The following is a 16,525-nucleotide window of genomic DNA, read 5'->3' as shown; positions in this document are numbered from 1 at the left end:
TTCACTTTTCAAGTACCAGGACTTTAAGAATTCAAGCAGCATTTGTCAGATCTACCACCTGGGAGGGTAACCTCTCACGTGATCAAGGACGTTGCACATTTATGGAAATCCTGCACCCGGTGTGCCCACAAACATATGTAAAAAACACTGAAATACTCTTCTTCAGCAGATCCTGGAGAGACTGCTGTATATTAGCAAAAATACCATTACATGATGAGGACTTTAGAGACTCCAGGTGAAAGAGAGAATTAAGTAACTGGACAGTTCAAATTAAGTAACTGGAAACTAAGCTTTTGGTTAGCCATGAAGATTAGTGACTGCATCCTTGCAATTGAGTATGAAAAAAATAATGTTAGAAATAATGCAATCTATAACGCAGTTCCATTTGCTACGATTTTCAGTGTAAAAGACTATTATATCTGAACTGATGATATCATTTTGCAAAACAAATTTCAAAGAAGTTGGGAATAGCCAGTATCAAGAACTTTATAAATATGCTTCTTGCTTTCCGGGTTGCAATATCAAGGACTGCAAGTGGAGTATGATTAATTCAAAGTTATCCAATTAAAAAAATCTGATGTGTACACCACATGACTTCCTTGTATGGAATATTAAATTATAAGCAGTTTTCCCACATTTCATTTAAACGTATTGAATTAACAGTTAACGAATTTTGAATTAAATCTACTTCCTCAATAGCGCTTAGACCACACTAGAATAAAGGCACTTTTTTAAAGTTCACTATATTTATTTACCATAGCGACATTTTGGCGCTACGTTCACTTAACAGCATTAATATTCATTTTAAAACTCAAAGTGCACATAAGTTATATCATCTGTTGAATTACCATAAGTTCTATTCAAATACAGTGATAAATCTAAAACGATATATAAAAGAAACTAAACAAATAAAAAAAAACTTTTTCGCAGACGATTCAGCGCTGCTTAGCTAATGCGCTACTAATTAATTCAGTTCTCACTTCGCTGCAAGGCAAAAATACATTAAATTCAAAATATTTTCATTAAAATGTTACTGCTATAGGAAAAAATAAAACACCAAATAGAGTTAAAACAATTAAAAACAATTTTAAAAAAATTTCACAATTTTTACAATTAAAGTTACAGTTTCTATATAAAAATAAGGTAATAACTTAAATGTTAATTCCATAATGAATTAAGCATAATTTAATTCGCAATAACAAAAAAAGACGTTACTTTGGTTTGGGGAAGCTTAGTTTCTCTAGCTTGGCAACAAATCCACTATTCTGTTAAGTTTTAAATGTAAACAAACATGGACGGCATACTAATCAGAAATTAGGCTTAGCCGCACTTAAAAACTTTTAAATTGTTGATAATTTCTCAATTATTGCATGTAGTTTAACTTAAGGCATAAAAACCTTAACCGGAAGATAAGAGCAACATAATTCAATCATTTTAAAGCAAAAAAATGCGCAATTTACAAATATATAATAATAAAGTAACTGAGATCACTGAGCCGAGAAACAGAATGGATATAAATATGCATATATTTATATATTTTTTGTACGGTCTATTGCAACCAAAATACGAGGTGCACATCTACATGTTGTAGCAGTCTTATATACAAAATTTCAACGTTCTGAGGTTACTCGGTTTTGAGTTATGTGAGATACGTACATACATACGTACACACAGACGCTACGAAAAATTCTCTTCAGATTTCATTTTAAATCAGTTTCATAATTTTTTTGGAGGAGAAGGGTCTTTTATTCTGTCCTTACGTACAGATGTCACGCAAAAACATCGTTAAATTGCATTCGATAGCGGTCAAAATGGATATTTCCGTTGAAATATGCTGCCTGAAACTTTTCGCGATTACAATACTTCCTTTTTACTTCGTACAAGGCAGCAAAAATAAAAGCAAATGTGGAAACCTTTTTAATAAAGGGTTACTCATAGCTCCGGAATATATTAAGAGCATAATATTAGTAGACAAAACAACATATGCATAACATTAATCCCCCCTCAAAAAAATTTTAAAAAGCTTAATTTAGCTTTCATGCACGTACGATATTTCAAGAAGGAAAAGAATATAAATACTCTCGCAGTTATTGAGAGTTTCTTTGCTTGAGAATTAGGCCATGTGTTTCACACAAATTATGAAGGATACATTTCAAATATAAAAGTCAGCTTCATAACTTCAGAAAAATATGTTCTGGAGAGACTACTTATTTTATTAACAAGGATATGAAATGTCGGATATAGTAGTGACTATAATTTGTTTCCACGTCTTAACTAAAATCCAGGATAAGAAATTCATTTTGAATTAATGAAATTTAACTCTTTCTTAATATAAATTTGAAATTATATGTAAAATACGATAAAATAAAAAATATCAAATACCTGCGCAAGATGTCTCGCATTGTTCCATCGTATCAAATGTGTTGTTGTTGCCTTCACAACCTTTATGGAGTATTTCGTAGCATATTCTTGAGTCAGGATTGTAATGAAACTTTAGTTTCTTCTCTTCACAGCAATCTCCATGGCCTGGATCCAGTGAGCAAATGTGCTGTGCATCTGTTGGCATTAATATTAAACTTCAGACACATTACCAATATAATTTCTACTTTTATTTTAAGTGCAGAATGTTATTCTTTTACAATTCTAACGTGATCGGCATAAGCTGAAAATGTATTAATTTAAAACTCAATTTTTATTTCGTAGTTTTTGTGTCAGTACTGCGATAAATTACGATAAAAAAAAACTTACATTTATAGCTTTGTGTAAATGTATTGTTGTAACTCCTCAAGAAAAGGAACACATATTCGTAAACTAAATATTTTATTTCGTGCTAAGACACTTTTACTAACTTAGAAGCCTTACACAAGTTACTCGCAAAACATTTTCTCTAGATCACGGGTTCTCAAACGGTGGTACGCGTACCACTGGTTGTACGCAAGAGAAAAATAGGTGGTACACAAAAAAACAAAGTATTTTTAACTATTAAATTCAAAAATTAAAACCCAAACTTCCTGATTGAGTTTTTTCTCCAACACTCGTAAATTTATGATGCAAGCTGAACTTTGTTCAAGCGTGGTGGTGGTAGCAATACTTTGTAGTGGTGGTACTAAAGGTTTTCATTTTTTGTTTAGATGGTACGCGTTAGTCAAAAGGTTGAGAACCGCTGTTCTAGATTATTGAAAGTCTCGTTTTCATGGATACGTACAAAATTAAAACTGAATTGTAAAACCGATAGCAATGAATATCGATATGCAACATGCCAGTATAAAGGTCTATCCACGAGAGAAAGAGAATGACTCTCTTCTACAATTCTTCCAAAAAAAAGACTCATCTGTGATCGAAGTAATAGTTAAAGCTCCGCACTGGTATTTCCACTTGGCTTTAAATACCGACAAATGGGATGGCTACATGTGAAATTCTTATGTGTAATATGAATTATATGTACCAGTTTCTCTTAGATAGGTTGTAGAGACATTAGGTTATTTCGGAGCAGGAGAGATGAAAAATGAGCAATGGGAGTCGGACTACGGCCTCTCGAATACGCGCCGAGCGTGCTGACCACTACACTACCAAGGAATGCTAACAAGGCGGGAGAAATACCTTATATCCTCCCTCTTTTAAAGGGCGACTGTGAGTTAGGTGATCCAATCTTCAAATATTGGTGGTGGAGAGTCATTATCCACCACCCATTTTTAGTTCGGGCGCCATTGTAGATATATGTAGTTTTTTTATAATCAGGAAATTGAAGAAATGCGTAATACTCTCGCCGGAACTCGAACCACGGACCTCTCGAATATGTGCCGAGCGTGCTGTCCACTACACCCCGAAGGCGTGCTAAGAAGGCGGGAGAAATAAGGTCTTTACGAAGGTATCTGCAATATTAGGTCACAGTGCTCACTATCAAATGTGCTAGTCGTATTTCCGAAAGGTACCTTATTTTGCTCATATTTTATACGTATAGTAATTGGTAATTTCTACTTCGTTAAAAACCAATTAAGAACAAGCTCTTGCTAGAATTATCATATGTGTTATAAAATAATACTCATTGAAAAATTGTTATTAAAATATACTGATAAAATAATTTTTCAGGTGATTCACTTCTCTGCCCTAATTAACAAAGCATTTTTATGTTATTTAAGGAAAATAAAGGATTTTACACATTTTTGTATGGTAAAAATATGCTCTCATGTGTCTGATAGAAATATGAAATTATAACGTTGCGCGCCTCTAACTAGCACGCAACCAAGAGGTGACTGTGAAAGCTTGTATAAACCACAGAGTCTTATAAAGGGTTTAAGTCTCTTTTTATTCAACGTAATAAATTACAATGGCGTCCTCTTGACGCTTACAGACTGTGCCCACTAGGCAGTCAAATAAAAATAAGAACCTGAAAAGAAAGTAAAGACAATATTCTAACTACGAGGCTCTCTAAAATAACTAACTCACCGCGTTTTACAAATGCCGCAGCTAATTTAGCAGACTTGAAGCTCACTGGAACAATTGCAACTACTTCCCGCCAAGCACATAGGCCGCAACGCGGGGTTCTTCAATTCTCGATTTCTACCTCCGCGCTCGCTAAGTAAGAATAACTCTCTCCGAACTCGTTTCCTTCTGTTTAAACCATACTACTTCCGCTGATAATTTGAATGCTTGCGCGTTCTACTCAAATTTACATATTCTGGCATTGGCAGTTCCAGGGGAAAGTAAGGCTTGACAGGAAAGATAGTTTAAACTTAAAATAAATGTTAGTTAAAATAAATATAAACCCTACATTTGCCGCTGCCAGAATTTGGAAAACTTGGAAGCAGGTCCTACAAACGACCTGTTGTAAGTTTATCTAATTCTGAACTAACTGGCGAAAGCCTCGTTTACACAAAAAAAATCTTATGTAACAATTATATATTAAAATTCTGTTATTCGTTACAGAGCTTTCTTCTTACAGCCACTTTTCCTGGACTTCATCAATCAACCTTGGTCTTTCCTTCCAGCATCTGGAAGGAATAAGTATCAGTATCTTTCTACATACATTATAATTTACACTTTCTTGACACAATAAATTTTTGTTTTTAACGATTCGTTTTTCTTAGTTATTGCTTACTTCACATTCATTCAATTTTTCAAGCATTAATTTAACTTTACCCTGGCTCTCCACCATGTGTGGTGTCAAACGGGAATATTCGTGTTTTAGTCTTACAACACTTCCCCTAACCACCATGATTTGTTAGAATTCAACAACCAAATAGACACACCTTACTCGACATTCTACAACTCAATGAGCTACTTTAATATTCTTAAAAATTCAAATGTAGGTGGAGAACCCTACAAAACACATTCATTCTAGCTTCCCCCTCATTCATCTTTAAACATGCAGGCTTTCGCTCTAAAGCATGACTTTACAGTTTAATACTTAAATTTTGACTTCATTGCTTTTAAGCATTCACTTTTAGCATCTACAATTTTATGCTTCTAGACTAAATTCTACTTTTACATAACATGCAAGTATTTACATACATTTACCAAAGTTTAATACATATGCTTTTTTACAATTTACCATAAAATGAATAAGAGAAAATAAATTTTTACTTTACTCATTCTTCGCCAAGCTGGCGGCACTGAAACTAAAATTCTTATTAATACAAGAATACGAAGTTATTTTTATCTTCGGCCAAATTTTGGCTTTAACATAACAGAATTAGTCTTTCGACCAACAGAAAATGCTTGTTTTTAGCTTTTACACTTAAAGAAAATAATACTTTTGCCTTAGCTAAATAAAGTAAAACAAAACTAAGTCTCAACCGAGACATATTGACTTTCGTCAAAACATAGAACTTCGTACTTATGCATAACATTTCGGAACAAAAGAGAAAAATATTTATAGAAGGTTTTAACTTATCTTTGAGTTTTCGATGCTTGAAATTCCGTCATCCGTTTTTGACAAAATTGATCCCAAGTTAGAGGTGTCATGGATGTCAATCTTCTCCTTATTGATCTCCGCGTGTCGTCCCCGTTGCTCTTTCTTTTGCGTCCTCTACATGCTGGCCTCTTGACGGAGTAATCGTCTGGTTGTTGGCCTTTGCGTTTCTGTCTGGGACGGCTGGTCTTGACGTCCTCCGGTCTGGAGTTCTTGAATTTCTTCTGTTCCTCGTACTTCTGTGCCTCCTGTTGGCGTTTCAGTTTCCGGAACGGCGGCCTTGCTGGCACCTGACTCTGTGGCCGTGTGCGCGTTCTCCTTGATGTGTAATTTCTCCTGCCATCTTTTGTAGGTGGTGTTTTCGTCTTTACCACGGTTTCTTTACCCGGTTCATCTGTATTTTTGTTTTTCTTAAACGCCGGAGTTTGAAAATCCTTTTTTCTTTTTGATACCGACGTCCGGGTTGTAGAAGTGCTAGGTCTCTCTTCAGTTCTCCGTTTCTTGGGTGGTGGAATAGTTGTTGCAGTCTCTGGCCCTTCTATTTCGTTTAGACTTGAGTCCTGCAAGAAACTTTTAAGGATTTCAAAATCATTTGGATTATAGTATTTTTTCACCTGGTCGGGACTTGCTTTACAGATTTCCCCTCTCTCGTTTTTAAGATATAAGACTACTCCTTTGATTTCCTGAATTACATAGGGGCCTTCAAACTTTGGAGCTAGCTTTGCCATAAAATTGTCTGGGGCACTTGATAAAGAAAATTTCCCTTTCAATACTTTATCCCCAACTTTAAAATCTGCTTCACGGCGTTTTCTATCATAATAAATTTTCTGCCTATTTCTTGCCGTATCCGAGGTTTTAAGCGCCTGATCAATTAGCTTTTGCACGTCCTTTTGTCTGTCTAAATTCCTGCTCTCTTTGTTGCACAAAGAATAATTTATCTAAAGGCGTAATTAACTTTCTGCCTAAAAATAATTCTGCTGGAGTTTTTCCCGTAGTATCATGATGTGCCGTTCTTAAAGCATAAGCTAATTCATTTATGTAGCCATCCCAGCGCTTGTGATGTGTGCTAACGTAACTGCGAATTATTTTTACAATGTTTTTATTAACTCTTTCTGCTATGTTAGCCTGTGGTCTATACGGAACCATTTTGATATGGCGTATATCAAGTCCATTGCATATGTTTTCAAATATTTGACTAATGAATTGTTTTCCGTTATCGCTAATGACTTTTATCGGTGCACCGTATTTTAAAATGTATCTGTGTAAGAATGCATCTGCGACTGTTTTGGCTGACGCGCGTTTAAGTGGAACAATTTCTATCCATTTTGAAAAATGATCTACTATTACTAAAAGAAAACGATTTTTATTTAACTCGCTCTGGGGGAAGGGACCAAGGAGATCTATGCCTAAAATTTCATTCGGAAATGTAGCGCGAATGCTATTTAAGTACCCGGCCGGGCTGTAATTAATATCATTTATTAACTGACATTGATTGCAGGACCTGACATACGCCGTTACTATTTTGTATAATTGCGGGAAATATACCGCCTCGCGTACCCTTTTTATAGTCTTTCTGACCCCGAGGTGGCCCGCTGTTTTTTTTTCGTGCAACTCCTTCAAAATGCTTAATCGAAGCGAGGCTGGGATGACTGGCTTATACTCAAGATTTTCGTTTGTTGTTTTCGTATAGAATAATAAATTATCTATTATTTCATAGTTTTTTGCTCTATTTCTTATCGCATCGATATCTGTATGCTCAAAGCTTTCGGGGTCTTTCAAATAAGCATAGATATTTCCAAATTCAGGATCAGCTTTCAGTTCAGTAATAACCGTATCTCTAGAATCTAAAATTTTTGAAGTCAACACAGCGCACTTAAGTTCATTACCTTCATCGTCCAGTTTTATACGAGAAAGTGCGTCAGCTACATTGTTTTCCTTACCCGGTTTATATTTTATTGTGATATTATATTCTTGGAGTTTTAAAGCCCATCTTATTAACCTGGGCGTTAGGTTTTTTCCCGAGTAAAGTCTACCAACAGCCGCACGATCCGAAAAGACTGTTACTGGCGATTTGCCGAAATAAACTCGAAATTTGTGTACAGCCATTAATACGGCTAATGTTTCTCTTTCTGTAGCTGTATAATTCCTTTGTGTTTGATTCAATGTTTTACTAAAAAATGCCAGCGGATGGTTATTTTGCATAAGAACCGCACCCACCGCATAGTCTGATGCATCTGCCGCAATTTCCAGGTTTTCATCCCCCTCAGGGAATTTTAAAACAGGGGCATTAATAAGCGCTTCTTTTAATCTTTCAAAAGGTGTGTTAGCTTCAGCTGTCCACGTAAATTTACTCTTTTTTCTTTTGATTACTAAGAGTGGTTCAACAATATTAGCGAAATCTTTTATGAAAGATCGATAGTAAGAACATAATCCAAGGAAAGACGAAAGTTTCTTGGCTGTGTTGGGCGGTGGGAAATTCTTAATAGCTTTTATTTTTGAATCTTGCGTTTCTATACCCTTTTGCGAAATTTTATAACCGAGATATTTAAGTTCTTTAGTTGCGAACTTGCATTTTGAGGCGTTAATTGTAAGACCGGCCTCTTTTAATAATTTAAAAACTTGTTCGAGGTCATTAATGTGTTGTTCCAACGTACTACTCGTTATAATTATATCATCTAGATAAATTAAAGTTGATTTTCCCAGGACAGGCTTTAGAACAATGTCCATAGCTCTCTGGAATGTTGATGGGGCCCCACACAACCCAAAAGGCATGCGTAAAAATGCATAAGTGCCCGATTTTGTTATAAACGCGGTTTTATGTATATCTTCGGGTCTCATAGCTATTTGATAGTAGCCAGACGTTAAGTCCAAAGTAGACATATATCTCGTCGATTTGATCTGTCTAATGATCTCGTCTATAACCGGCAAAGGGTAAACTGGAAATTTAGTTATGCTATTTAGTTTTCTATAATCGATAGCAAACCTCCAAGCCCTTTTATCCGAAGGAGGAAACTCGTTCTTTTTCCTACATAGTACGACTGGACTCGCGTATTCACTATTTATGGGCGTTATTACTTTATTCTTTAACATCTCCTGAATATGTTCTTCGATGATTAAGTCTTTTTGTTTATCATAACGATACGGTTTAGTCCTACAAGGTTTTTCGGCATTTAATTGAATCTTGTGAGTCACGATCTGACAGTTTCCCGGTTTTTCTGAAAACAAATGAGAAAAATTACTCACCACTTGCTGTATTGCTTTACTTTTCTGGTCATTCAGATGGCTAAGGTCCAATTCAGGTGTCTCCGCAGGTTCCACCACCCTCTGGTCCATCTCCAGCACCACGGAACTATCTTGAAAATTTAATTTGGCCCTCGCGGCCCTTAAAAAGTCCATACCTAAAATAAGAGAGTGTTGGAGGTCTTTCACCACAAAAATTAATACTTTGAGATTTTCCTCTTTTATCTGTAAGTTTAATGATACTTTCCCGATGCAGTGACATGTTTTTCCTTGCGCCGCTATAATTTCCGTATTTCTGGTTTTGAATAGTCGTATCCTATAAAAATTCTTTTTGAAGAACTTTTCACTCATGAAATTTCCTTCTGCCCCTGTATCGATGAGGGCTTCTACTGGTACATCGCCAACCAGGACTTGTATAATTGGTATCTGTGAGTTTTTTACGACGACTGTATTTAGATGTCTATTTGAGGGTTTTTCTAAAACTTCCGGGGTCTGGACCCTCCCTTTCACAGGCCCCTCTAGTCGTTTAAAGCTTTCCTTTCAATCTGTGTCTTCTGGGTACGCGGATGCTTATTTTCAAATTTTCTTTTTGGGCCTTGACCTTCGAGTTTCGATGCGTTAGCTTGATAGTTATTTCCCCCATACGAGCGATTTCCATTTCTGGTTTCCTCCTTCCTTCTGGTACTTTGAGAATATGTTTCCCCTCTCGCTCTTTCCGCTATTCTGCGATTTTGAAATTTCACCGCCAATTCGAAAAGTTCCTGCAATGTGGTTGGGTTTCTAATTTCAAAGTAGTCTTGAACAGCGGGTAACAATCTTGGTAATATTATTTCAATAATCTCCGCATCGGGTTTCTTGCCATACAGCATATCCGTTAGCTTGATTTTTCGTAAAATAAAGTCCGTCAATTGTGCTGTATCCCGTTGATAGAAACTATATAGGTCGGCTTCCAGCCGTGCGCGATCTTTCACTATGGGGAAGGCCTTTACTAACGATTTTTTGAAATTTTCAAATGTATACGTCGGGCTTCCAAATTCACCTAGAAGAAATTTGCCTATATTTTTCCACCATAGCGCGGCCTGTCCTCTTAGTGCTGATGTGGCAGTAGCAACTTTTTGTCTTTCAGGCACAGGATAGAGCTGAAAGTGGTTTTCTATACCTTCTAAAAATACGGACACCGAATTTTTTCCGTCGAAATAGACGTTTGGCTTGATTGATGCTCTCAAAGTCTGGACCAGGTATCCAAATCCTTCTAACTGCGTTGTCATTTCTTGGTGTTGTCCAGCGGCTTCCATCCAGTTTTCGGCCATTTCAGTTCGATAAGTGTTAGGGCGCCAATATAACGTTGCGCGCCTCTAACTAGCACGCAACCAAGAGGTGACTGTGAAAGCTTGTATAAACCACAGAGTCTTATAAAGGGTTTAAGTCCCTTTTTATTCAACGTAATAAATTACAATGGCGTCCTCTTGACGCTTACAGACTGTGCCCACTAGGCAGTCAAATAAAAATAAGAACCTGAAAAGAAAGTAAAGACAATATTCTAACTACGAGGCTCTCTAAAATAACTAACTCACCGCGTTTTACAAATGCCGCAGCTAATTTAGCAGACTTGAAGCTCACTGGAACAATTGCAACTACTTCCCGCCAAGCACATAGGCCGCAACGCGGGGTTCTTCAATTCTCGATTTCTACCTCCGCGCTCGCTAAGTAAGAATAACTCTCTCCGAACTCGTTTCCTTCTATTTAAACCATACTACTTCCGCTGATAATTTGAATGCTTGCGCGTTCTACTCAAATTTACATATTCTGGCATTGGCAGTTCCAGGGGAAAGTAAGGCTTGACAGGAAAGATAGTTTAAACTTAAAATGAATGTTAGTTAAAATAAATATAAACCCTACAAAATGATAGAAATTTTACGGCAATAATCATAGAACTTCATTAGATATTTCGATATTTTTACTTTTTTAAATACCGCCAGCAGCCGAGTGCCGCTGAACACTGGTAGTTTGGTCTGGGGTTCGATTTTCGGTGAAAGTGCTGGGGACATGGGCGTTTTCGTGGTTTTGCACATGTATAAAGTGAATACGAATCAGTTTTCCTTAAAATATCCTGCACGGGGTGCTATACATTTTTTATATGGTTTCTGAATTAAACTCCTGAACCTAATGTGACAGTATTTCAAAACAAAGAACTAATTCTTTTCTAACCTTCCTGGATTCAAATTTTAAAAACTGGTTCTTTCAAACTCCTCGTTACAGATTACGAAGTAGCATTTGTAGCTTGTCGAAACTGGTAGTAACTTTTCTATACTTTTCTATCCTCGGGAGCAAGGCGAATGGGAAAATTTATTCATTTTTCGTTGCTCAGGCAGCTGGTGGCACAAGTCAGTATTAATCTAATATCTGATTTAAATTAGCTTCTTGAAGAAATGATAACGAAAGTTTTGATTAATATTTGAAGAGTGAAAATTGTTCAATAAAGTCTTGATGGGACGATTTTTTTTTTCATTCGAATGCACTACAAACAAACATGTAAGTACAGTGAAAGCTGTAAAGATTACAAAAATACTTTTTAAAGTATCTCGAATGCGATAAAAAGAAAAAGGCATATGCGAAAAAAGGGAGCAGTAAACTAACTTCGTCAAAAATTTCCAAAAAGGCAGATTTTCCTAGGAAATCGTCAGTTTTTTGGAAAATGCATTGCTGTCAAATTCAGGGAATAAATCACTCATCAATTCTTAATTTTTGAAGCAGATAAATTTTAATATACAGAATTCATTCTTTGAGGAATGAAAAAGAAAAATTATCCATACTAGAATGAAGTTACTTGATGATAACATTTTTAAGTTCAGAAACACAAGTTCTTTGAAAGAAACTGAAGACTATTGAAGACTAGATCTCTTGAAAGGCTTATCGTAAATTGTTTCTCGGGTTTAAGAAATGTGTCAAATAAGATATATCTTGACGTTATGACAATTTTAGTCAAGGCTTTATAGTAAAAATATCCGAAGCTTACAACTGTTTAGCATTAAAGGTTTTTTTTTTTTTTTTGGCACGTGTACGAAAGTTTTTCTATAAATTTTGTAGTGTACCAATGCGGTCAGGATAGTTTTTAATTTCTGTAAATAAAAAAGTTTTCCTTTAAATAAGCTATCATTAGTTAGACCAAAAATTTGAAACAATAACAAGTTAAATTCATGTAACATATTCTTACAGACTTAGTTCAGCAAATCAGTTATCAATAATTTTCCTTTCTTTTACCTATATCAGTAATTTAGTAAATTAGGTAATTTGTAAAAAAGAAATTTATTTTATATTTTTATATAGTTAAAAGGGGACTTATATGTAGCGTTGTTCCTTGCTCATTACTTCCTTCTAAACCAGTATCACAAGCCGTTGAACTACTTTTAATTTATCAGAGTTTACTTCAAATTCAGAATCTGATTCTTCTGATAGGTCTCTTTTATTTATTTTCAATTCCATAGCATACTGTCTCTTAAGACATAGTGAACGTTCGCATAAGATCTTTCGAATACATAAAAACAAATCATGGTTGTGCATAGGGCCTGATTACTGCCTCAAAACTTCAGGTCTTGATCTCAGGCCCAAAATCTTGACGTTTCCTCATTAAACAAGGAAAGTGGATTTGGGAGCACCTAGAAGGAAGCTCTGCCTTGTAGCCATACACTGTCCTCAATCAAGCGCACGAGTGCTTCGTTTTAGAAGTGTTTATGTGAAAAAAATGCATGCATGATGTGTATCTAAAAATTCGGTTATTCGCAGCTAGGATGTTGCAACTGTGTTCCGTAATTTATTTTTGCTACAGGTATTTAATACTTCTTAAACGCACAGAAGAATGCGTAAGTTAATAAATAAATATTGTTATTTTTTATTAAATCAGTCACTAATTGTTAAATGAAGTTAATCAATACTTGCAGTGAACTAGTTGTTAAATTATTGGAATCACGTCCTGGGTTACATCCTTTAATGCAGCGAAGTTCCAATTCAAATAGCAAACACAATTTTAAAAAATGCATAAAATAACGAAAGTAATGGTGAAAACATCAAACTTTCAGTTTACTGAATTGAATACAGCCCTTTTTTCAACGCGTCATAGAGAATTTGTTTCGGGATTACTTTTTCACGCACTGAATGCCGTTTATGCACGTGAACAAGGCTTAAATGTATTGTATTGGGGAAATAACGATATACACAGAAATGAATGCTTTGAAATATTCAAACGAAATATAAAACTTGGAAAATTTATTAACTTGATCGTTAGCAATTTATCCTCGCAAGAGGGTGAGTAGTCATTAAATCATCAGGTTATATTAGCCATTATTTGATGCAGGAGACATGAAAAATGTGCTCTGCGCTTGTCGGGACTTGAACCCTCGAATTCATCAAGTCTGTTTCCAGTTGCACCACGAAGGCATGCAGAAAGGAAGGCGAAAATAAGAATAAGTTATAATCTTATATATTCTACAGATAAAGTGGAATGCTGGAAGCAAAATGAAAAGCTTCTTTTTTTAAATTTCTTAATTATTGTTCTTGTTTATTGTTATTCATAATTTAAAAATTGAGATACATTTCCATTGTTCTAACACCCTCTTGCGTTGGTAATTACTCTGCTTGGACTAAGTTCTTACTCTTTCTAAGCACTTAGACAAGATCTTGGATACTGTGTTCATAGTTAAATTAAAAAGCACTGTTGCTTTTATAATAAATTCACCAGCCACCAGGAGTATAAAAATTTCGTCCACTTTTGAAATCCAAGATATAAAATATTGATATTCTGTTGTTTTTAAGATCAGGAGGCAATGCTGTTATCACTAAAAATTCAATCTTCGCGCAGATACACAATTTTACTATATGAGATAAGGTTGCAACTGGTGTGTTTTCGTGTACTTTCATTTGAATTTCACATGACATCACTAAGAGGCTTTAAGAAAAAGAGTGGTAAAAAAGGCCTTTACTTCCATCCCTAAAATTTCATAACACAAAAGCTTAAGAAAGTTCGCTGTGCTGGAGCTAACTGCGCTGTTGAAGAAATTAGGATTATTTTCGCGTAAATATTCGCTCACGGTTTCAATATTAAAATCTCTGTAAATGACATTATTACGAAAGAAACACAGGGACTTTTAAATGATACTTAAAATATTATTTTGGAGGATTTGAAGACACTTAGTTCTCTTAATAGGAATAGTGCGCAACCCCGGAGCAGCAAAAGTGAATACGAAACGAATCACAGATAGAAATAATCTTCATTTTGGGGAGATATCTGGAGACGTCTAGCATCCTAGTAAGGGAAGAAGCTTCATGGTAACACTTTCATGGTGTCTTTGTTGCTGATGTATGAGATGTGATTTCTCAAATGAGTTCAGAATTCAGTCTGAATTCTCTGACTTTAAGGTAATCAGCAAAGGTAACCTTAAGATAATTTCACCGAAGAATTTAAGTATCGTAAGCACCTTGCTATTATGGTGCCGCGTGCTAATAAGCAGTTCATATTTACCAGCATTGATCGAAGCTCACCAAACGTTCCACCAAGTCACAATAATAAGGCATATTTTCTTCCTTGACGCATATTTTCATGGTGTATTTGGAAGAATACTCGACGCGTATTCGAGAGGTCCAGGCTCCACTCCCAGCGGGAGAACTCCTCAATTTTTACGTCTGCAGTTTTAAAAAAAAGGCCTTATGGCTCTACAATTGGCGCCTGAACTAAACGGCAGTGGACGATATTCGTCGCCAGCAGGATTTGGCGAATGGGTTCCCTAATGCCCAAAGGAGGAGTATATAAGGTATTTTCTCCTTCCTTTCCGCATGCCTTCGTGTTGTAATTAGAAGCATACTTGATGCGTATTCGAGAGGTTCAGGGTTCGAGTCCCGGCGAGGGAACTGAATATTTTTCCCATCTCCCGCTTTGAAAAACCTAATAAATCCAAATTCCGCCAGACTAAATAAATATATTTTATTTGAAAACCTGACAGGCAGTTTAAGAAGGTATGATTTATCTAATCAAGAGGGCGTTCTTTGTTAGAAATTAAAGAGCAGAATTCATTTGTATTTTAGATTTTGTTAGATGTAATTTCAGGTTAAGTCATTATAAAGTTTAAATTGATAGTTAAACTTTATATTGATTATATCATTTATGATAGTAATATTGCATATAATTAATGTCTTTATTCCTATTTTTTATGTTACATTTTCGTAGTCTCTGTACTTTACTCGAGTATGGAGTTAAATTTTTATCTGAAACATTTTTTACGTTATGATTTGTAAATTCTGTCTCTGTAAATGATGAGTGGAATCCTAACTCACGATGCCAGTCATTTTCCCAGCAGAAGACGAGTGTTTCCTCAAGATTTTAGTTTTCGGATTTACTAACCTTCTATAAAACATTAACGAATTTATTTTGTTCTGTACTTCTTTTATTTCCCACTATATCAAGTAGCGTTTGAAGTATTTTTTAATTCGTTACAACAAAAACAGTGTGATAAATAACGTGCGACTCTGTAGCAGCTTATATATCAGTTAACAAACTTCTAACTCAACTTCTTCTGCGCTGTATCATTCTACATCTAAAACAAAGTTGAATGATGAATATTGAGCTTTTGCAGTAATAAACAGATTGTGGTCTTCCTTATCTATATATATATATATGTATTACCGTAATGTAATTTTTTATGTGTTGATATTTTTCTCTTTACTAGCATTTTGCATTCACAAATAAAAAAGTGAAATACTAAAGAAATTTTTAAAAATAATTAAAAAAAACTGAAACATATTAAAATAGAAATTCTTTGTGAATTGAGATTTTATGTTACTTAAGTTATTTAGTTTTATAAAGTGTCTCTTTAGCCTCTTTAGCATGCCTTCGTAGTGCAGTGGTCTGGGCGCGTATATTAGAGGTCCGTGGTTCGATTCCCGGCGAAGACGATACTCATTTTTCACATCTCCTGCTTCCAAAATACCTAACGTCTCTACAGTATTATGAATTGGTAACAGTAAATATCGTTATCTGAAGTAAAGCGTTATTGGTTTTACTTTGCGAATTTCGTGTTCGCAAAGTATAAATTGATGTAACTTCATTTACGGTAAATAATTTTGACAAACCTCTTTTGCATACAATCCAATTAGAAAAAATTTCTGCTGCACCTTGAATAATGAAGTCTTTTATTTTTTGAGCACAAAATTCTCCATGTAACTTTAATTCCTATTAAAATGATATCAGGGCTAGGTTTCTTATTGCCAAATGCTTGACACTGCTATTTTTAGAAGCTGGATTTGTATATTTCAGTTTACGATGTGTATATTGAATTTCTTAAGACTGAGTTTAAACTATAGGCTAAAGTTTAACCTAACACTATT

General features: G+C 35.1%; 1 protein-coding gene across 2 annotated transcripts in view; it reads right to left on the bottom strand.

Moving 5' to 3' along the window:
- LOC118184052 (BPTI/Kunitz domain-containing protein-like) overlaps positions 1-16,525 on the bottom strand; it is a 46,851-nt gene that overhangs the window by 17,981 nt on the left and 12,345 nt on the right. For both annotated transcript variants that reach the window (XM_035353689.2, XM_035353688.2), the window contains one exon: positions 2,383-2,556. In XM_035353689.2, the coding sequence (XP_035209580.1) occupies positions 2,383-2,556 (174 nt within the window). The remainder of the gene's footprint in view (positions 1-2,382; positions 2,557-16,525) is intronic.

The sequence above is a fragment of the Stegodyphus dumicola genome, chromosome 8, assembly GCF_044657685.1.
Source record: "Stegodyphus dumicola isolate Sdum_Otavi_A_Nest chromosome 8, ASM4465768v1".
In the NCBI taxonomy this organism is placed as follows: Eukaryota; Metazoa; Arthropoda; class Arachnida; order Araneae; family Eresidae; genus Stegodyphus; species Stegodyphus dumicola.
Note: the sequence above shows the minus strand (reverse complement) of the source record. Positions and strands in the feature narration are given on the sequence as shown.